General features: G+C 57.1%; 1 protein-coding gene across 1 annotated transcript; it reads right to left on the bottom strand.

Annotated features, from left to right (window-relative positions):
- Nucleotides 1–3,584: 3,584 nt before the first annotated feature.
- ALX3 (ALX homeobox 3) lies at nucleotides 3,585–13,235 on the bottom strand. The gene is made up of 4 exons (XM_016155555.2): nucleotides 12,877–13,235; nucleotides 7,660–7,976; nucleotides 4,759–4,887; nucleotides 3,585–4,406 (listed from the first exon to the last, which is right to left on the bottom strand). The coding sequence occupies exons 1-4, from the start codon at nucleotides 13,151–13,153 to the stop codon at nucleotides 4,098–4,100; spliced, it is 1,032 nt and encodes a 343-aa protein (XP_016011041.2). The 5' UTR covers nucleotides 13,154–13,235; the 3' UTR covers nucleotides 3,585–4,097.
- Nucleotides 13,236–21,428: the final 8,193 nt, after the last annotated feature.

Raw genomic sequence — 21,428 nt, 5'->3', positions numbered from 1 at the left:
TAGCTGGCCACCCAAGCTTGGCCTTGGCCTAGTCTCTGGTGTGCCCCAAATGTGTTCCCTGCCTCGAGGTAACTTGGAGGCTGTCGCTGCTACCTTTTTTTCCCTTTTCTGCCCAAGCCTGAATGTCTCTACCAGGTCCCAGGGGACTTGGGTATGGCAGCTTCTGCCATCTCTGTGAGGCTGGCTTCCTGTCTGTCCTCTTAACTGACTACTCAGAGAAGCAGTAGCTGTGCCGTTCATTTGGCACTTGGCGTGTTAGCCTCAGGCTGCTGACTATAAAGCCCCGTGTGGGAGTGAGAGAGCCTTGACGTTCAATCTGGGTTGTGAAATGTACTCAGGGAGGGACCTTGAGCTCATCAAACTCTAAGCCTCAGTTGACTCCTATAAAAATTGGTTTAATAAGAGCAAGGTGGTTGGGAAGCCTGAATAAGATAATGGATAATGGACCTACATAACTGGCTGACAAGAAACAACACAACTAATAAATAACTGGTATTAGTATTTATTAGCATTTCTTAGTATCGCTAATGGTCCTTCCAGCTCTAACCTATGAATTTGCATCCATTGCCTGTGTCTCCTGAAAATCGGAGACCTGTAAGGACCCTGTTGTGGGCCTTCTTACATCGCTCATCTTTAGGTCACTGCACTGAATACGGAAGCCTCTCAAAAGGCTTGTAGGTGAGATCAACCATCATCTAGCAACCCCGCCATCATACCCTGAAGGCCTCTTCTGGGCCAGGTCCCATTCTAGGTGCCTTCGGTGTCCAGGTGAATGGAATGCCACTCACTTTTCTTGATGAGCTTGTAGTTGATAGAGAGCCATAAAAGCAAGTAAGAGCATGAATGTGGAAGGGACAGAGACAGGCATCTGGAGGCCCACACAGGTCCCACTGGTCCCAGCTAGTGCTCTCCTACTGGAGAAGAGACTGGGTAAGGGGAGCCTGCAGTTGGTGAGTAGGAAGGGAGGGGCCCCAGCATCGGGAACAAGGGCTCCTAGAGCAGACGCTTTGTGCTCATTGTCCGCCTGGTGAAAATGGCCAGGATGGGCCAGTGGCAGAGGCTGGGGCAGGGATGAGGTATGTCCTCTCTCTGCCTGATACAGGAAGTGCTCGGTTCCTGGTGATGTTGAACATGGTTTCTGTCTGGGGGCTGCAGAGGGTCTGCACTTCAGAGCTGTAATTCAGGTTGATGTGTAAATGATCGGGGGAGGTGGAGAAGGAAGATCGAATGCCTCTAATGAGAAGCATTTCCCGATGCTGGACTGCTGGACCGAGACTAGAAGCCTGGACTGAAGGGCCTGCTGGCTTGGGCCCTTCACACTGGGTCTGCCGTCTGTGCCCCCGCCAGGACCAAGATGCAGGGCTTCTCTGGGTGGGCCTCACCGTGGCAGTGAAGAGCCTTAGCAAAAGGAGATTGAGCCTAGCAGCTCTTAAAGGTGAGATTCTAGACGGGGCCACTTTTCCAGAAGGGGTGACCAGAGTCCCAGCCTGGCCTTGGGAAAACACAGTGAGCCTGGGGGCAGGGGCATCCGGAGACTTGGAGGCTGTGTCTTAGCCCCGAGACATCTAGGGTACGGAGGAGTGGGGGATGGGAGGATGGCTAATGGGAAGCAGGTGGAAGGGCCGCCTGTGTCCCAGCCAGGGGACAGGCAGGCTGGGATGACCCAGTCAGTGGGAGAACCCGTCAGCTCACAGATAATCCCAGGGAACAGGCTCCGGGGTGCCCATTCATATTCATTACGCGCGAAGCAGTCAGTTGTAAAGTTAGCTTTCCCTTCATTTAGCTGTCACTGGACAGAAAAATATGAGCTGTGGGCAGATGCCCCTGGATGGGAGCCAGTAGCTGGTCTCCGGCCTCCCTGTGCCCTCCCCCACCAGGCTCCCCTCCCCCACGGGGGCCCCTCCTGGCCTCTGCCCATCTCCCACTCTGGCTGCAGTGATCTCTGGCCCAACTTTTTCTTCTCTTGTCTGCCTCTTCCCTACTTCTGCTCCTTTTGCTTCCCCAGATCCTTTTCCTCGTCCTTCTCTCCATCTGTTTCCGAGCCGTGAGAGAGGGAGTCATGCTTTTGTTGACCATCGCACTCTCTCTGGCACCCAGCACAATGCCTGGCACAGAGTGGGCGCTCACTCAATATTTGCAGAACAAACTACTCTTTCTCTGCATCTCTCTGACTTTGTGGGACAGAAAGTCCAAAATTTTGCTGGCTTCTCCTGTGTGAAGAAACTTCCAGTGCAGTGGTCTTAGCTGTGGCCGTAGAAACATGGGTTTGTGCCCTAGTTCATCACTGACCAGCTGGGTGGAGCTGGTTCTGTTCACCAGGGGTGGCTGGGGCTGCCTCTCCCTCCCACTCAGACTCTTCCCTTCCTGACAGACATAGGGCTCACCTGGACCCCAGAGCCAACATCAGTACTGAGAGGAAAGAAACCACCTGAATGAAGAGGACACTGGTTTCCTCCAGGGGAATGCCTGAGCCTAGTCACACTGACTTTCTTGGTGGGAAGATCCGATCTGGCTGGGGGACTTGTTCCCCTCTGGGAATAAACCCAGCACTGGTGTCTGTCTGTGCTTGGCTTTCTCTGCACCCGGAAGAGGAGGCACAGGGTGGGGATGGCTGGGCTGCTAGCCGAGGCTGAGCTCCTCTGGCAACGTGATGGTATCTGCTGGGAGGGTGGGAGGGCCAGGGCTGCCTTCCGGGGCTGCGGAGATAAGGCAGCAAGTGGGGATGAGGGATAGAACGGGTAATAATACTCTGAAACCGCAGCAGAGTCCTGGCTTTCATCTCTGCCCCACAGCTCAGACATGCTCCTGGGGCGTCTGGGAGAATGGAGCTGCTCCACCCCCACAGCTCTGGGGTCCCAGCCCAGGGGAGCTCAGAGCCATCAGTGGGATCCCTGGCCTGCCGTACCACCCCGCTTCCACTGTCAGTTCAGCCATAAGCTTATCTCAGCTTAATCACTCCCCTTTCCATCTCCCAATTTTCCCTTCGAAATGAGCCCAGCAGTCCTGGAGCTGGGCTCTCCTCCCTGCCTCCCACGCCAACCAAAGCCAGAGAGATCCTGGATGGGTGACAGGAAGCATGGCATGCGTCAGGCTTGAGGGCTCTGCTGCAGGCCCACCTTCCTCTAGCCTTCGAGTTCCCTGCTGGCCCCTCTGGAGGGCCTGGCCCAGCCTAGACCCTGGGCACAGACTGGCCCTAGAGCAACCAAGTGCCAAACCCTGAGGGTATGCAATCACCAGAGCTACGAAGTACTGCCACCTTTATTATGCTGGGCAGCATGCGTTTTTTGTTTTGTTTTGTTTTGTTTTTTTAACAAAAGCATCTTTACAAAAGTAGGGATTGGGATCTCCGGCTCAGAGTCTGTGGAAATCTGGTTTATTCTTACCAGCGCCCAATGAGCAAACCGTTTCTACAGCATAGCTCTGGCCTGATCCCACGGAAGAAAATCCAAATATTTGGTGGTTTCTGGTGAAATTTCTGCCCTATTGAAGGTGGGAGAGACTCCATAGCACGTTGGGTGGGGCACAGGGGAGAAGTAAAGGATGATGAGCAGGGGAGCCTGGGCACTTTTTACACGGACCTCCAGCTTCCAGGCGGGTCAGCGCCGATGCTGGGCGCACGCCCCCTGGTGGTGGGAGGGGGAAGCGAGGCTGCCCCGCATTGTATAAGACCGATTTCCCTTAAGTCACAAGTTGCTCCCCCTGGTTCACCCTGGGTTGTCTTCCTCCTACTTCCCTGGGTTCTGTGGATGAGGAGCCACTTCAGCCGAAGGGATAACAGCGAAACTTGGACGAAGTCCGAAGGAAGCAGGGCAGTGTCTTCCTCCAGCCCAGCGTTTGTTTGGGTGAGGGGACCCAGTGTGTGGTAGGAAGAGTCCTACCCGTTTCGAAGCCCCCTTTCTCCTGAGCATCCCTGCCTTATTCTGAGAGAAAAGACTCAGCAGGAGGCTGAGGATCCCAGCTGCTCTGCCCCGGCCCCTGGGAACTGTTTGGGGCTTGGAGCAGAGGTATGTCTTCTCTGGTATTCAGGCTGGAGTGGGGTGGGAACAGCTGGGAACAGGAAAGAGGTGGCAGTTTAGTCTGCCTGTCCACACATCTGATCACGTGGTCCAGTTCAGCAGGCTGGGCGGCTCCTTGGGCTTCACCCTGAGCGAGACTAGGCTTGGAGACTTATAGTTGCCGTCCGGAGAGGGCTCAAAGCTGTGGCCCCCCAGGGCAGGGGAAAAGCTGTGGATGGAGTAGATGCCAGGGTGGGCTCCGGGGGAGGCTGGAACCCCCATGAAGCCAGCCACGTTCCCATGCGGATGGGAGTATGGAGACATGCACGGGGAGGGGATGCCCTCTGGGGCCACAAGGCAGGGGCTGGTGGGGCTCCCGGACCCCGGACTGGGCCACAGGGAGTTCTGCAGCTGAAAAGAGAGAGAGAGAAAGCAGGCCCATGAATCAGCAGCCCCAGGTGCGTCCTCCCTACCTAGGCTCTCTCTTCGCCCTCCCACCCCCGGTACATGTAATGGCATCCCCGGGCGCCTCTGCCGCTGCTTCTCAAAATGAGATTTTCCTCAGTGATTCCTCTGTGCCAGCTGATCTGCCTGCGTCATTGAGGAGACAGGTAAGAGCACCACCAAGCAGAGAAGTGACCCGCCCACCGTCCCACAGGACCCAGGGCTGCTTCAGGTCTCCTGCAGGCCAGAGCTCACACTCTAACTATTGACTCCCGGGACTTGATCACGCCCAGACTCAGGGGGGCGGTGGGGGTCTCACCTGGGGGTGGCTGTCTGTTCGGGGCAGCACAGAGATGTCGTAGGCGGACGTGAAGGGGTTCCGCCCCTCCTGGATCTTCCCATAACGCTCCCGCTTCCGCCACTTGGCCCTGCGGTTCTGGAACCAGACCTGGGGGCAGAAGGGAGTTTGAGGGTGTGATCAAGCCGCCCTGAGGAGTGGAGCCCGCCCGGGGAGCTGCGTGCTGCTGCGTGGGGAGCTGGCTCCAGGCTGGAGGATCTGGAGTCTTCAGCTGCAGGAGCTTGTAAATCCACATCGTTCCCAGGGCCAGGGAAGCCTGTGATGGGGCCTAGGAGAGGCCTGAGCCCGGAGTGGACTTATTAGTCCCATATGCCACCCCCCCTACACAGTCCTCAGGCTAAGGAACTCTCTGGTTCTCCAGCCTGGCTGTGTCTGGTAAGGGTGTCATGGGGACCCACAACCTCAGAGGCCCTCAGTACTTCTTTGGATGACCAGTGCATATGTTAGGTTTCTAGCTCCCTGTCTCATCTCCTTTTCCAAGCTACCCCTCATGGCATCTGAGGAATCTTAGATATTTCTGTTCAGGTCCCTGTCCTGCTTAAACCGCCAGGGGCTTCCTGGAAACCCCAGCTCAGAGCCCATCTTTATGACCAGGCCCAGGGGCCCTGTCCCTCTACAGCTTCATCTCCTGCCAGGCAACGCCACTCGGCTCTTCCTAGCTGTCTCTACCCCAGCCGACCTTCGAAACACTCTGCTACCTCGCTCCTCCCTGCCTTTGCCCAGGTCTTCCCTGCCTGTGCTACCCACCCCCTGTGGACCCCCAAACGCCTGAACCGGGCACCCTCCACCGGATTCCATGATAACGCAGCATCTCTCGTTACACTCACCGCATCCTATGACCACTGTTTTGGAGTCTGTCTCCCTTGTTCATTTGTGAGCTGCAGGCAGCTGGGGATGGCATATTGTGTGCTGTGCACAGCACGTACATATCGGTGACGTCTTTGTCTTTGGGTGTAGGCCCCGGGACTCTGGCATTTATGAGTGCCAGTGCATGCACTTGCACGTCTACCATTCAATAAGCATTTACGTGTCAGGCTCTGGGCTAGACCCTGGCAATATCAAAACCAAACCGAAGCAGACTATCACTTTGCTTTCCAGGGATCTATCTAGCTGGGAGCCACGACAGAAGAAGTATGTGCATGTATGTGTGTGTGTCTAAAAGTGACCCCACCCCAGCCCCTCGCACTTCCCATGGTCACACCCCTACCCCACAGCAGACCTGGGGCAAGCTCAGGAAAGCGCCTCCCCTCCAGGCAGTGAGGCTGACTGCTTTACTGGGAATTCTTCCTTGTCACCACCCATTCTCCTAGAGTCCCCGCTGCAGGCCTCCATGCCCACTCTGGACCTCCCCTCTGCATCGTCCCACATGTGGCCTTATTATTCCTCTCCACAGGGCAGAGCCTTTGGGTGGGCATCATGCTCCTGTCAGAGAAAATATCCTTACTCTAGAGCCTCAATCATCGGGGAAACTTCTGAACTAGGTCTGGGGTCCTTGTGGCTCCCCCTGTGCCATTCTAGGGTTGAAAAGGCCTTGGAGAGCAGCAGGGGAGTGTGGGCCACTTCCCAGAACGTAGGCACAGCGGTCAGATCCCATCCAGAGGCTCGCTGAGGCCTCTAGAGACTTGATGTGTTGGACTTCCGTGGCTTACGTAACCAGGTTGTCATGAAGCTGGCTAACTCACCTTGATGGCCGCGGGCCCTGGGGAACCCTGGAGACAGTCCTAGAAATGTGTTTTGGATGCCGCCTGGGAGCAGGGGGACCCAGCAGAGAAGGGGAACAGCCAAGCCTCTCCAGTCCTATGTGGAATCCAGCGGCAGGGCCTTTTCTGCTAGATGGCAGCTGGCCTCCTTATAGACCGGCCTGCTGGTCCCCATATTTTACCAAAGCTGGCCCTGTCCCAGGGCCCTCGCAGTCTCTGGAGAGGCCCTACACAGGGTGTGACAGCATGAGCTCTGCCCCTGCCAGTCTCCTCAACCCAGAGCCTCCTGCTCAGTGGCATCAGGAAGTGCGTGTGCAGCCAGTCACAGCAAGGGGCGACCGCCACCTTCTCCTTGGGCCAAACTCCTCCTGAAGCCTTCTTTCCCATCCCACCCGCTGCTTGCCACCTTCGGGTTCCTTCTCAACATCCAACATCCCACGGACATGGACTTTCCTATCCTTCTCTCTCTCTCCTGTTCCCAGCACCCCTCCATTCCCTTCATGAGGCTGGCCACAGCCCCGCCCAGAAGCCTGGGGCATGATCTCTGCTGGGGAGGGTTTGCTGGGTGGGGAGGGGCTCCTGGCCAGCCAGGGCTCTCCAAGCCGAGGCCTGGAGGTTGGCAGACGTGAAGTTTGCTGGCTGAGGGTGGCTTTGAATATCACTGAGCCTGAGACCCTCTCCCTCCCCCAGCGGGACCCTCCCATTCTGAGCAACCAGCTCAGGAGCAGCCCTCATGTGCATTCGGCATCTCGCTGCTTCCAGACGCTGTCTGATTTGTGCTCCACAAAGCCTCTCCGTAAGCAGGCAGCACTATCATTCTCTCTTCCCGAATTGGGAAACTGAGACTGAGAGATTCAATGACATGCCCCAAATCACCTGGTCAGCTGGTAAGTGGCAGAGCTTGGACTCCCACACGGGACTTTTGACTCCCAGAGGCCATCCGCACCCCCCCCCCCCCCCCGCACCCATGCACAAGCCTGTGGCTGCAGCAGAGCTGGGAATGGAGGACGAGCCAAGGAGGGGCGGGTTGGGGACAGACAGGCACCTGGGAAAGGTGGCTCTGTGTGGCACTCGCACACACCTCTCCCAGCCCCTCCATGGCCCGGCCAGAGGTCCGGGTGGTCCGGGCAGCTGGAGAGCCCTGCGCGCGGGGCGCCCTCACCTGTACCCGGGCCTCGGTCAGGTCCGTGCGCAGAGCCAGCTGCTCCCGGGCATACACGTCGGGGTAGTGGGTTTTCTGAAAGACTTTCTCCAGCTCCTCCAGCTGGAATGTGCTGAAGGTCGTGCGGTTACGGCGCTTCTTGCTCTTGTTCTTGACCAACTCCATGGAATCAGGGAGTCCCGGGGACAGGGGGACACGCAGCCTGGCCAGGCAAGGTCCTGGGGAGCCTTGTAAGCTAGAGGGCCCGTCTCTGGGGCCCCCTTGGCAGTCCAAGGGCAGCTGGGGGAAGCTGGCAGCTTTGGAGGCCTTCTCCTCAGCTGCAATGGAAACACAAAAAGGAGGATGGAAACCCAACCAGGGGGTTTTGTGGGTGGAATAGAGGGAGGGGGGAGAAAATTGACGCCTCAGTCCCCGCCTCCCCCTTCCTTTTTCTTTCCTTCCTGCCAGCAGCCACCCTCCACGGGAGCCTGGCATTAGGAGGCTTGCCTGCTGCGCCTCCAGCTGGGGAGGGGGCCCAGGGGAACCTTGTCGTCTGTGGTCTGGGCGGATCTGCTGGGGCCAGAGGGGGTTCATTTCGGGGAAGCGCTCTGTGGTGGTGCACCCCACAGGGTGTGGAGGTGCCAGGATTGGCGCCCCAGCAGGGGTGGGAGGGGAGAGGTGGTGAGGATGGGGCGGGTGACATCTCCACACCCCTGCCAGGAAGTGCCTCCTTGTCCCTGACTCTGTGGGGCCTCGGTTCCCATGTCCTCATGCCCATGACGCAGATGCTGACAGGTCCATTCTCTGGACCCCAAATCTTAGGGCTATGTCAAATCTCCCAGCCCTGGGGTAAGAAGGGCAAGATGGGGCAAAGACACTTCCGGAGGGATTGTCTCGTTCCTCCCAAATTGTGATGTTTGGGCAAGAACTTAAGCCCCAGCAATAGAGGGACAGGAGGCAGGCTCGGCCCCCAGCCCATAATTCTCACAGTTGCCTGTCCCCTCCCACCTCAGGAGCTTCCGACAAGCAGGGGGGACCTGACTGCAGACTGGGAGCAGCTCTCAGCAGCCCCCCGGAAGTGCTGACCCTCACTCAGGAAGCTTAGTGGAGCCCTGCTGACACCAGGGCATGTGAATAATAGGTCACCCCAAATGCCCCGCCCTCTCCCCCCGGCGAGGACCCCCAGCAGCCGTCGCCATGAAATGTCCCTTCAGCAACAGTCTGCTGGGATGGCAGGAGCTACGCCACAAAGACGCCCCACTGACTCGCACAGCCCCTTCCCTGGCGCTGGGGGTGGGGCTGGCCCCCAGGAGGCCCAGCGGGCTGGCATCAAGAGGCAGCTTCTTCCCTGGGAGCTGGGGGTGGGGCTGGCCCCCAGGAGGCCCAGCGGGCTGGCATCAAGAGGCAGCTTCTTCCCTGGGACTTGGTGTCAGAATCACAGCTGTCCTCGGGGGAGGATGGGGTCAGAGAAATGGGCTTCTGGGGTTCCAGATCTGATAACTCCCAGTCTGCGTGTACAGGACAATTTGGGCAAGGTGTCCCCCAGCTGGAAGGTGGTCAGGGACGTCCCAGGACCACCCAGGCAGTGAAATAAGCAGCACACTGTGTACCCTGGAGGCCCGGGAGTCAGGTGGGCCTGCCCTCTGCCCAGGCCCCAGGTGTCCTTCCCAACTCAGGTGGTGCATAAGGGAGCAAATGCTCGGGCGCTTGGCTTCCATTCCCGCCCAACACGTTTGTTTTTTTTGTTTTTTGATTTTCGTTATTGTTCTAGGGGTAATTCCGTTTGGTAGAAACTTAGGAAAGAGGACTCATGGAAGTCGAGCCAAATAATTAAAAGTGGTCAGGGAGACTGGGAGATTTATAGGGGACACCCCACGCACAGTAGGCCTGAGAAGGAGGGGTCTTGGTGTCTGGGAGGAAAGCATGAGTGCCTCAGGGATGAGGGCCAGGGGAGCACTGTCATCACTGCGGAGGGCTCCCCAAAGCTCTGGGGCTTGCTCTTCTGCCTCTTGGCCCCTCAGTGTCTGTCCCAGTAGGATCTGCCCGGAGGAAGTGACCAGATCTGGGATTCTGATACTTGCCTTCCTTCCTTTGAGCCACCCAGCTGCCAGAGCCAGGGATGAACACAGTGGGACTTCTTAGAAAAGCTATCCCCATAAGCACCCGGCAGGCTGGCCTCGGGACCCCCATGCCCGCCCATTCTACAGCCCTCAGGGGTCTGGAGGACTTCTCCCGTCTCACCGGCATTGCCCTGAAACCTTCCCATCTGCTGAGACGGCTCTAGGAGAAGCTGGCATTCTCCCTGTTTGGGGGTGGGGGGCATAGGGGTACACCTCCGAGAACACTCAGCGGCCTCCTGAGGAGCGATGCCCAGAAGAGCGAGGGCGGTGAGATAAACCGAGCACAGCGACCCAGGCCAGGCAGAGCGGATCCGGAAGTGAGCCAGCGGTCTGAATCAAAGCTTGTAAGGGAAGAACCGCTGTGAGGCCCAGCGAGAGCAGTCAAGGTGTGTGCGGGCAGTGTCTAGGGATCACTTGCATCTCGGGGCGACACCGGGCGGTTAAGGGGGAGTGCTCCTGTGGGAGACTGGGGGCTTGGGGCCCAGCACCGCGGGGTCCACGGCCTACACAATCATAGCAGCGGTCTGTCCTTCCTGGGAGACAGGAGCCAGGGCGGCAACGGAGCCCTGTCCTTGACCCACCTCTCACGCTCGTCTCCTCCCCGGCACCGCTCGAGCCGCCTACCCGGAGCCCCATCGCCCGCACCCGTGGCGTCCGCTGCGCCCGCGGGACCAACCGGCCCGCTTGGAGCTTTCGCCGCAGCCTTGCTCCGCGCCGGCGCCGTTTCCCAAGCGACCGGCAGAGCTCTCTGAGGCCTGGGCTCCCCGGCGTGGACACGAGCGCTGTGCGTAGGACCCAGAGGGCCCTGGTGCTCTTCCTACACTTTCCCCGCCTTGGTCTAGAGGTTTCGGCCGCGGGAAGATGACTTAGAACTCTCCTCGCGGTCCGCGGTCCAGCGGGAAGCCAGAGCCTCACGGTTAACCTGGCTCAGGGGCTGCATTCTGGGGTCAGGGAGCCAAGCGAGGGGACAGACTGCGTGGCCCCGGGTAGATCAGGAAAGGCCGGCCGGGCACTTCTCGGGCGCGCAGAGGTCACGAGGGCGCCTGGCACCGCCTGGACGCCGCGGGGTCCAGAGCGGGGCTGCGCGCTCTCCGCCAAGGCCGCGAGAGGAGCGCGGCGCGCCAGGCTCCGGGGCGCGCAAGTGCCCGGCCGCGGCCAAAACCGCGCCGCAGATGGGGCGCAGCTGCGCGCTCACTGGTCTAAACTGGAAACGCTCCGAGCCCGCTATTTTAAAAGCCGGCGGGGTGGGGGGGGGGGGATGCGGGTTCCCTCTTTGCCCGCCGCGTCCCGCCAGGGACCCGGGCCGCCCCTCCGCCGCAGTGCGCCCCGCCGCAGGCCGCCGGCCGCGCGCCCGCCCGCACGCCGCGTCTCCCCGGGGCGCCCGCGTCTCCCCTCCGTCCGTTTGGCCTGCCCTCCGCTCAGTTGACTCGTTCACCTCCCGCTCCCACTGGCCTTCGGTTTGCCCTTCTCTGCTCTCTCGAGCTGTCCCTCCGTCCTTTCGTTGTATCCGCTCCCACTCCCGTCGTCCTTCCCCTCCTCTAGTTACCCGCTTCCTCCGATCTCCGCTTGCTTTTCTTTTTCTCTTTTTTTCCTTTGCTTTGTTCGTTCTTCATTTACTCGCTTCCCTTCTGCCCGGCTCGCCGCCCGCCGGTACCCCTCGTTCTCGCTCCCTCTCCTCCGCTGCTTTGTTCGATTTCCCTTTCCCTGTTTTTGGTCGTCGCGTACACGCTTTCGTGTTCTTTCCGCGCATTTCGTTGCGGACGCCCTCGCGGTCGCCGGATTCCCCCCGCCGCTGGTCCTGCCCCAGCGCTCCCCGCAGCGCGCTCAGCGCCGGGCGGGCCGGGGCGCCCCGCCGTCCGCGCGGGGTCCGGCGCGCGCAGCAGGAACGCGGGCCGCCGGGGTGGGTCCCGCCCGACGCCGCGCGCCCCGCCAGGCCGCGTACCTGTCCCCGGCGGTGCTGTCGGCGCTGCGCGACCGCCGCCTCTGGCTGGGATCAGAGGAGCCAGGCCAACTGCTTCTCATTAAGTCCCAACTGTGGTTTCTATCAGGAGAGCCTCTTTCAAAGGGCACAGACACGAAGCTCTGCGGCCTCGCTCGTTTCCTCCGCTGACCCCCGCACACCTCCTGCCCTCCCTCGCGCATTCCCGCCGCCGGCCGGGCGAAGGCCGGAGCTGCCTGGCCACTCCGTGGAGGCCCGCGAGGCGCCAGCGGGGTGGGCCGATCGCGGAGGATCCGGCTCCGGGCCTAGGCTGCGGGATGTGGCAGCGCAGATGCGGCGGGCTCGGGCGCCGAGACCCCTCCCGGTCAGCGCCCGTGCGGGCGGCGCCGCGGGGCTGAGGACCCGCCTGCCAAGCCCCGGGCGTTCAGGCGCGATCTCGGGAGACGGCGCGGTCCAACGGGCCTTAGCACACGGGCCACCGGCGCAGGCGTCCTAGGCGCCCAGGGTTTAGGCCCAGCGGTGAGGATCCAGGGAGAGGAAGCCAAGACGGCGAGAGGGTGGCCATCGCCGTGCACGACGACGGGGAGGCCAGGTTAGTCTGAGAAATAAGTGCACAGTTATTCCGTACTGAGCATGGTCCTGGCACCGAGGGACCAGCCACGGCCACGCTGCCGAGCGCCCAGCGCGCAGGCAGCGCCCTCCCGGCGGAAACCGGGCCTGCGGAGCAGAGGCCTCAGCCCTCGGCGGAGCCCGGCTTGGACATTTTAGGTCGGGGCTCAGCCTCGGGGCCCGCATCAGACGCCAGACACAAAAAAGCCGCGTTTATCTCCCCGCATCGGGGCCAAGGGCTCACTCAGTGTGACTCCTGGGCCTTAGGCCCGCTCCGGGGTTCTGGGGCGGGGGCAGCTCCAGCGCCACTCCGGCCAAGCGTGAGTTCTGCTTCCAGGCTCCGCCTGGGCCCCGGGCTGTCGCCGCTTCACCCCCTCTCGACCTCCCGCCTTCCGTTCCCGCCGCCGAAGGCAAGCGTGGCTCTGCTTCCCGCGCCGCGCGGCTTTGGCCCGCCCGGCCCGGCGCGAGGTGAGAGGGTCACGGAGTTAAGAGATAGGCGAGCGGGAGAGGGCAGCGGGGAGGCCGGGCCGGGCCGGGCAGGGAAGGGGAGCAGGTCGGGCTGCGCTTTACCTTCCTCGGGACCCTCGTAGAAGTGGCCGCCGTTGAGCGCCGGGGCGGGCCCGAGGTCCTGCAGGTACTTGGCGGGCGGCTTGGCCGGCTCTGGGAGGTAAGGCTCCAGGGGCCCGCAGGCCGGAAAGCGGGTCAGCCGCGGGCCGCGGGGCGGTGCGGGGTGCAGGTGAGGCGCGGCGGCGGGGGTTCCCTGGGCGCCCGGAGGCTCGTTCCCCGCGGCCGCGTAGGGGCCGGACTCCGGCCCCACGCCGAAAGGCGCGCAGCGCTCGGGGTCCATGCCGGCTCGGGGCGCACAGGCCGCCGGGGCTCCCGGGCTCGCGCTGCCCGCGCGGCCTGTGAGCACCCGCCAAGGGGGAGGGACCTGGGCGCGGGGGCGCAGAGCCCCCGGGAGCGGCGTGCGACGCGGGGGGCGGGGGACAGGAGAGGGGGCCGCGCCTCTGACTTAATGCTGGAACCATCCACGTCACGTGCGGCCCCGCGCGGGTTAACCCCTCGGAGCCCGGGAGCCCCCTGATTCACCCCAGTCCGCATTTCCGAGGCAGTTCGAGGAGAGGGGAAGACCCTTTTGTCTGCCCGACTTGGTGAGTCCTTTGCTCAGAGCAGAACCCTTGGTCCTGATATCCAGTCTAGAGGCTCTTGCTCCTAGAGGGGTGAGGCAGTTGGGCCGGGTAGAGTCCTTCCCTCCACCCCCACCTCCCCCGCCACAAAACAAAACAAAACAAAACAAACAAACAAAAAACAACTTGTAGGCCTAGTCTCCTGACAGCAGCTGGGGGCAGGTAAGGACTAGGACTTTACCTAGTTCTTGGCTGGGAGTTGGGAAACGTTGCCTCCAGCAAAAACACCTCCCGTAGGGATCTCTCCTTTCTCTCCGGGAGAGGAGTCTTTGGGAGTGTTGTGTATAAACAGCTCTGATCTGGGAATGGGGGCTGGGCACTATCGCGAGCAGTTAGCTGTGGGACCTTGAACCGGCCTCTTCAGAAGTTGGACTGAGTCAATTCTCAGAGTCTTTTTATATATTCCTGGTGGGTTCCAGAAGCAGAGACAGGGTCAGAGCAGATATGGAGACTCACAGGGGTGGCTCAGGACTGAAGAGAGTGCAGCAGAGGCTGCCTTTGGAGCAGGTGGAGAAATATGTAGTTTTACATTTGAACCACAGGCCTGGAGTGAATGCCTTTCGGTGGCCAGCTGACCTGGCCGTGCCTGGGGACCTCCCGAAGGGAGCCTGCCTGCAGCACAGACCTCAGGGCCTGCTGCCTCAGGCCTGCTGTTTTGCAGGCAGGTGAGGCTAGGATCATGTTCTAAGAGTTGGGTCTCTCTAGCCAAAGGGAAGCATAGGACTAGCACAGTAACTTAGAATTTCTGAGAAGAGAAGCAACCCCCACTCTCCCTAAGATGGGGAAAGAAATACCCCCAGGGCCCTAGGGAACCTGCTCACTTCTGTGCATTAAGGAGTCCCTAAGTCTGGGTCACACCATTTTTATTTTCAGTGCCTCAAGAGACCAGTGAGAGGGATGAGGAGTCAAACATCATTTGTATTTCATTTGAATCCTCAATTTTTAAAGGAATCCAAGAGGCCTGGTGTGAACACCTCCCTCTTCCGCTGGGGGCTTAGAGGGGGTTTCTTGGCTGTCCTCAGCCAGAGTAGGGCTATAAATCAAGGCCAAACAGGAACCAGAAGCCTTGCATCTCACAAGTAGTCATTAAGCCATTATTAAACATACCGTAACTTCTCTGAAGCCTTATTGGTTTAAACACCACATTGGAGGCATTATGGCCATTAGGGCCCCTAATCACAGACTGCAGATTGGGGCAGTGAGATGTAAGCACCTGGGGCTGATATTTCCAGCCAAGAGGGAGGCTCAGCTCAGAATTAAGTTCCCTCTTTGGCCTCACCAGAGGGATCCATTTCTTCAGGATCCAGTGGATCCCAGCTCCGGGTAACCAACTTGTATTGATCACTTTTGCCCATTCATAAGGTTTTTCAATAGTTATTGGGATAGGGCTGTGGACTTTGTATTCCTTTCAAGTGTTGTGTCAATTCAAGACACCTCTTCTATTCAACAGATGAACCAAGTAGCTTGCTGCAGAAGATACAGGTATGACAAAGGAGAAACGTCCCCACCAACAGTTTAAACAGGGCAGCCTGACTTAAATGCCAAGTGTTTTGCCTTAGATGATAACATGATAACGCTTTCTGGCTCATCATAAAAACGGGCCACGCACGTGAATGAAGGATATCGAAAAGGCACTTATGTTTCAATGGATGTGATTAACTGTGTTAAATTAAGAGATTATTATTATGTGACGATATCCAGAAACAGCAGCCCAGATTTCTTGGTTCTGTCACTGAATTAGTGGAAGGCTTCTGACACTAGACTGAATGGGCCGGAGCCTGGGCTGAGCAGAAAGACCTAGGGACCCGCTCCCCTTCCCAAGCCCAGAAATTCCTCCTGCCATTCTCTCACTTTCTGAACAGACCACTTTCCGTGCTGAGATGGTGTTACCAATTGAACTGAGGCAGCAGGAAGCCTCCGATTACATTCAAGTTGGATAACTAGATGGAGTTGCCGGCTCTGGGAGGCTTTTCTCCCAGGACCATGCAAAACAGGACACATTTGCTGCTCCCCTTTGCTGCTCCCCTTTTAAAGCACTAGTGCAAACTCTTATCTTGATCGGTATATGGTCTGGGAAGAGTTTGATGGGGCAGGTGCATAGAAAATAGAAAAAAAAATAGCGACCTCAGAGTTACTATTACGTTTTCCTGCTTAGGAGGGCTGAGAGGTCCCGAGGAGCCACAGGGACTTCTCATTTTACAGATAAAAACAGTAGCTAACACTTACATAGTATTTACAGTGTGCTAGGCACTATCTCACTTAGTCTACATGCATTGACTTATTTAAATTTCACAGCAACCTCACGAAGTAGGCACAATTATCATTCCTGTTTTACAGAGAGAGACAGAGGTTACAGAAGGGACCTAGCTGTCCACTTAGTGTCAGGACCAGAATTTATGCTGCGAACCATAGTCTCCCACCCAACACTGAGTATCTCTCTCAGCCCTTCTTAGCTAACATAACAAAGCTGAAACCATTCAAGGCACAACCTCCTTTTCCTGGAAGAAGGTCAAGACATCCTCCTGAAAGGGAAGAAGTTAAGGCCAGAGTGGTCAGGGACAGAACTGGTCTGGGACGGAGCCGCACGGCTGCCTTCCTGCTCACCGAGTGGCATGTTATTGAGACTCGTGGCACCCAGCTGTGGTGGCCGGGCAGTAGGTGGAGAGTGGTTTCTGCTAAGCAGAGACTAAATGAAACAGAGTGTCTAACACCTGAGAGGTTTTATGACCCACGACACAGCCAGATGTGAGGCAGGGTTTTAAGAGAATTTGTAAGTTCACTGTTCACACTGTTTAATAACCAGTTGAATTACAACAGCGTTTGTCCGTGATGTATTGTCCATAGGCTAAGCGAGATGAGCTGATGGGATGATCCAGAAAATTCTAGGTCCTATCATGAAAAAAGTTAAGGAAAAAAAAAAACTTTCCACCCTGTGAGAAAAATTATTTTTAAAGTGGAAATACTGACTGCTGTTTCTATGCAACTGGCTAATTGTTTAATTCATTCATTTAATAGGAGGACCTACTGTGTGACAGGCATTGCTGGCACTGGGATACAGAGAGGAAGAGAGACATACCCCTGTCTTTGTGGAGTATACACTTTGTTGGAATGGCAACGTCTCCTCTAAAATGGAAAAAAAAAAAAATCGTGTGGATGTGAATGAGAATGGAATTTGTTCTTGAGAGCAGAGTTCCTGGCTTCTAGCCTCAACTGCCAGGTCAGTTCTTGAATGAGAGAAACTTTAGTTCTAACTACTACTTTCCTTTCATTTTCGGCTTATCGCAGCCTCCACCACATGGAGGTGAATGCTCTCCTTTTTCTCCTGGTGGAGATCCAAAAGGAATCTGAACAACGAGAAAGATATAACCTCAGGTCTGGCATTTGTTTGACATTTACAGAACTTCCTTCCAGTCAGGAAAAACTCAGTTGCTTTTTTTTTGCCCCCCATTGAAGGCAAGTTAGTCGGTATTACTCTTGTCCTGTTTAGACTCTGAAATCCTAAATTGATCCCTATGAAAATTCTGGGTTTGGAAGCCCAAATAGATTGTTTCTCATTAGTGACATTCTTCCTGGAAGGTCAGACTAAGGAATGGTAAATAAACGTTCAGATCCGGTGCTTCCTCTTCACCCAAGATATTTAAAAGAAAGAAAGGGGGTGGGGTCTTCGTGCTGCAAAAACCCAGAATCCTTGGTGGTGGTTCTGACAATCCAGATTTAAGTTAGTGCTTTGGGGTGAAATTTTGGGAAAGTTAGAGAGCTATTTCTCTTCTCTTTTGTTGATTTGCTCTGTTTCATTGGGAGAGGCACTTATCCTGTCTCTACCTCAGATTCTCCCCTGGAAAACTAAATGATTCTGTAGTTCACCTTTAGTGGAATGAATGAGACTGTGTTGATACAGACTTTCCTTGAGCCTGACTCCACCCCGAGCCTCTATGCCTCTGCTCATTCTCTTTGCTCACCTCCCTGGGGCTAGGTTGAAATCGGGGCAGGGGCCCTAGAGGTGGAACGTTGCCTGGGATATGGCAGTGTGTTGAGGGCAAGTTTGCCTTGATGTCTGCCTCACTGCCTCGGTGTGAAGGTAAATGGTTCTGTGGCAAGTGTCAGCACAGACCAAAATAAGTCGTTTTGTGGGAGAGCGTTTGATTACCTCATGCTAGGTATAAAACCGAAGGGGGGAGGCTTAGACTTCTTGGCAATTTTAACGCTTCGATCAGTTAATCTTAGGCATTCATTTATGCATCGGGCATTTCTTGAATGCCTGCTGTGTGCTAGCCAGTGGGGCTTCACAGCGAGGATGGGGTCAGAGACACAGACCATTTAATCTCAGGGTTTTTCCAGACTAGCAGGAGAGCACGGGGTCATGGGGACCGTGAAGTGAGCACCTTGAGTTGGGGGCAGCTAGGTTGGATCCTGAAAGCTGAGTGGGGGTTAACAAGGGGAGGGTATATGGAGGGGGCAGGGAGAGAGGTGGGAGAGGAGAAGCCAGGTTTGGAAAATGTGAATTTGTTGAGTATTGCCGGAACCTGGGCAGGAAGAGAGTTGGGGCTGGGCTGGGAGGAGTCCACAGGCATCAAGAGCAACTCCAGGGGAGGGCAGGAAGGCTCCACAGGCATTGGCCCACAGCACATGCCAAGCCCAGCACTGGATTCACCGGCAGAAGATAGGGAGGAGGAAGCCCCAGACCCTAGAGGTTCCCCCGCTCTAAGGAGGGACCCAGGACCCACATCCATCATGCAGATATTAAGAAAACGACATGAAAATAACAACAACCAAAGCCCATTTGTTCACCGGCAGCTGCGAGGTGGCGGGCAGAGGAGCGTGCCACGCGGGCTAGGTGGGTGATCTACGAGGAGAGCGTCGGCTCTCCCCGGGGAAGTGCCGGCCAGGGCACCCCTTGAACTCATTTCAGCGGGAAATCCATTGGTTCCAGAGTACAGATTCCTGATTTGTTATTTTACAGAGCTAACAAGTATGTAATTATCACATTTGGGGCCCTTCAAAGGAAATGCAAACACACACCTCCGAACACCCTGAGCCTTGTGTGCGGGACCCACCCCAGGGTTCTGGAAAGAGCTCCCTGCCACGTCACAGACACACACACCGACACCAGTCCAGTGTCTGCTGCGCACTGGAGGAAGAGAGAGTCAAGACTGGGCCTGGACTTTGCAATGGAAGGGAGAAAAACAGGTGAAGAGGGCGAAAGGGCCTCTGCCCAGCCTCCTCTGGAGTCTCCTGCAGGGGCGAGTAGTGGGATGGGCAACAATAACAATACGACCAATTTACAGGACACCTACCGCGCGCCCGGCAAACTCCATCTCATTCCAGTGTTATCAAGTTGGTCTGTGTGTTAGTTCTCCAGTGCTGCGTAGCTAATCTCCCCAAAAGCGAGTGGCTTCAAACTAAGGGATTCAGGAGCAGCACGGCTGAGTGGTCTGTCTTGGGGTGTCTCCTGACCCCAAGTCGGATCTCGACTGGGCCACCGTATATCGAAGGGCTGGCACGGACTGTGGGAACTGCTTCCGAGGCTGCTTGCTCACAGAGTTGGCTGGTTGCTCTCCGCTGTTGGCGGCAGCCCTTAGCTCCTCCTCCTGTGGGCTTCTCCATGTGGCTGCCCCGTGTCCTCGCAGCCCTTCCCCAGCGGCGAAGGAGCCAGGCGACCGAGGTGGGCGCTGCGATGCTGTCTCGGTCTCAGCTTTGGAGCTCACACGCCATCCCTTCTGCTGTATCCTACGCAGTTCAGTCCTGACCTCGTGTAGGAGAGGGTTCCACAAGTGTGGCTCCCTGGGGCCATGTGTGGGGGCTGCCACCATAGACTAGTTCAAAAAACTGCCCAGGTCCCACGGCTGCTGAGTGCCGCTGGGGTTCCTCCCCGAGTTGCCTCATTCCAAACGTAAGGTTTTAATGACAAGCATTAGGCCTGAAGGAGCGGCTTCGAGGATGGGCTGGGAGGAGGGCCTGAAAGGGAATGATGGGGTGTCCGGCAGGCAAGTAGCAAAGCTTCCTGGGCAGTGAGAACCACACTGCCTGTCCTGAGGAAGACCGAGAAGGTCTCAGAATGGGGACAAGGTGTGCCGTGGTATTTTTGTACCCCGAGTGTTCAGTTGTCATAGCTGGCAAACTCCTAGGGGGCTCCCTCAGTACAGGGAGCTGATCTCAGGGCTCCATGGGACGCTTCATGCACGTGGGTGAAGGAAGGAAGCAGACTCACCTTTGCTCTAGAAGGGTATTAGAGCTCCCTGTCTGTGTTGCTGTTGGCTTAGCAAAGGGACCCTCACCTCAACCCACTGTGAGTTATGTCCGAACGAGGCACTCGACATTTAAAAATGTCACATGATACGCTTGGGAGGCAGCTATTATAATTTCAGCTTCACAGATGAGAACACAGAGCTCAGAGTGTCTCAAGTGTCACATATTTCCTAAACAAGGGCGGCAGGAGGGGACCCCTGGCAGGTGGCCTCACGTGTGGGCGGCGTCTTCAGCATCCTGTGCCGCCATGTATCTTCTCCGACAGGCGAGGGCTGTGCTGTCCCTCCAGCTGTTCAGGGGACCTGAGCACTCAGGGCAGAGACCGTGCTGGGCGGAATGAAGGGGAAACTAAAAATGCACCCCCACTCCAAAGCCCGGGTGGATCCTGCTTACTAGATTTTTTTTTTTTTTCTCCTGTGGAGACACGATTTGGACACATGAGCAGTTAGTTACCCAGGAACACAAGATGTTTGCCGGTGTGAGACAGGCCGCCCTTGCTGAGGAGCAGACGTGCGCAGGAAGGGGCCGGTGTGCTCCAAGGTCACTTCCGGGGGGAGAAGAAAACCACCGGGCGGTCGTGAGCATATCAGCACCAATCCCCGGACTCCCACCTGCACAGCCCTGGGGACCGAGGCAAAGGGCCACTCTCCGTCACAGAGAATTCTTGGAAATTTCCAAGATGTAGCCTGAGAACATGTGACAGGCCAGCAAAATGTGGGCAGGAGAGGAGGGTAGTGGCTGAGCCCGGGGTCAAGTGGACGGGGTGTGTCCAGGCACAGGGGGCTTGGCTGCCTCCAGCAGAGGGATCTTGCGAAGGAGCAGCAGACATGGCAGTAGAGAGGCTGGATAGGACCAGAATGTGGCAGGTGCGGAAAATCGAGCCTACTTCCTTTCAGGCAATAGGGAGCTGTAGGAAAATGTTGAGAAGCACTTGGAGCAAGGCCCGGCCCATAAGAAGGGTTTGGTACGTGTTAATATTATTACCGTTGTTGTCGTCATTCTTATTTAGCAGGGAAATGAGAGCTGTACTTTGGGATGATAATTTTGGTAGCTTGAACAGAATAATAAGAGTAATGATGATGCCTAACATTTACTGAGCACTCACTATGGGCCAGGCCCTTTAAGTACATTATCTTATTTTATTCTAGCCCCTTTATCTCCATTTTACAGGGCACAGAGAGAGTAAGTAACTTGCCCAAGGTAGCCAGGGGTATAGGAGAAGCTGACATAGTCTGTATGTGGGACAGTGATCCAGACACAAAGTGGTTAAGCCCTAACTGGGTTGTGGCCCAGGGAATGAAGAAGGATGGCTGGAGGGAAGAGGTATTTGGTGGGAAGAAATGGCCAGACTTATCGTCATACGGGCGGGGGTGTATGGATGATCAGCAGCCCAGAGAAGGGGGCCTGCAGAGACAGGACGCAGGGATATGTCTTCAGGGTACATTTTGAACCTCTGAGGCAGATTTCCATCCAGAAAGGGGTCTTGCGCTCAGCATACATTGTCGGTTGCAAAGTCAGGGCATCTGCAAAGCCCCAGAGTACTCTGGACTTTGGGACAGAGGGAGAAAAGCTCTGAGTGGACTTGCCAGGCTCTGGAATCCTGTGATTGATGCCATCTTGGTGACGGCACTGGGCACACCAGGTGCTGAGTAAGAGTGGGCCTGGTCACTGGCTCTCTGGCCGCTCAGA

This window comes from Rousettus aegyptiacus, unplaced genomic scaffold, assembly GCF_014176215.1.
Source record: "Rousettus aegyptiacus isolate mRouAeg1 unplaced genomic scaffold, mRouAeg1.p scaffold_m13_p_17, whole genome shotgun sequence".
NCBI classification, from domain to species: domain Eukaryota; kingdom Metazoa; phylum Chordata; class Mammalia; order Chiroptera; family Pteropodidae; genus Rousettus; species Rousettus aegyptiacus.
This window is presented reverse-complemented; position numbering and strand designations above follow the sequence as displayed.

Excerpts from the sequence above, each read along its gene's own strand:
- ALX3 (XM_016155555.2), bottom strand. The coding sequence starts at position 13,153 with ATGGACCCCGAGCGCTGCGCGCCTTTCGGCGTGGGGCCGGAGTCCGGC. Across the intron at positions 7,977-12,876 it reads CTACGAGGGTCCCGAGGAAG|CTGAGGAGAAGGCCTCCAAA; the intron begins GTAAAGCGCAGC and ends TTTCCATTGCAG. Across the intron at positions 4,888-7,659 it reads TGACCGAGGCCCGGGTACAG|GTCTGGTTCCAGAACCGCAG; the intron begins GTGAGGGCGCCC and ends TTCTGCCCCCAG.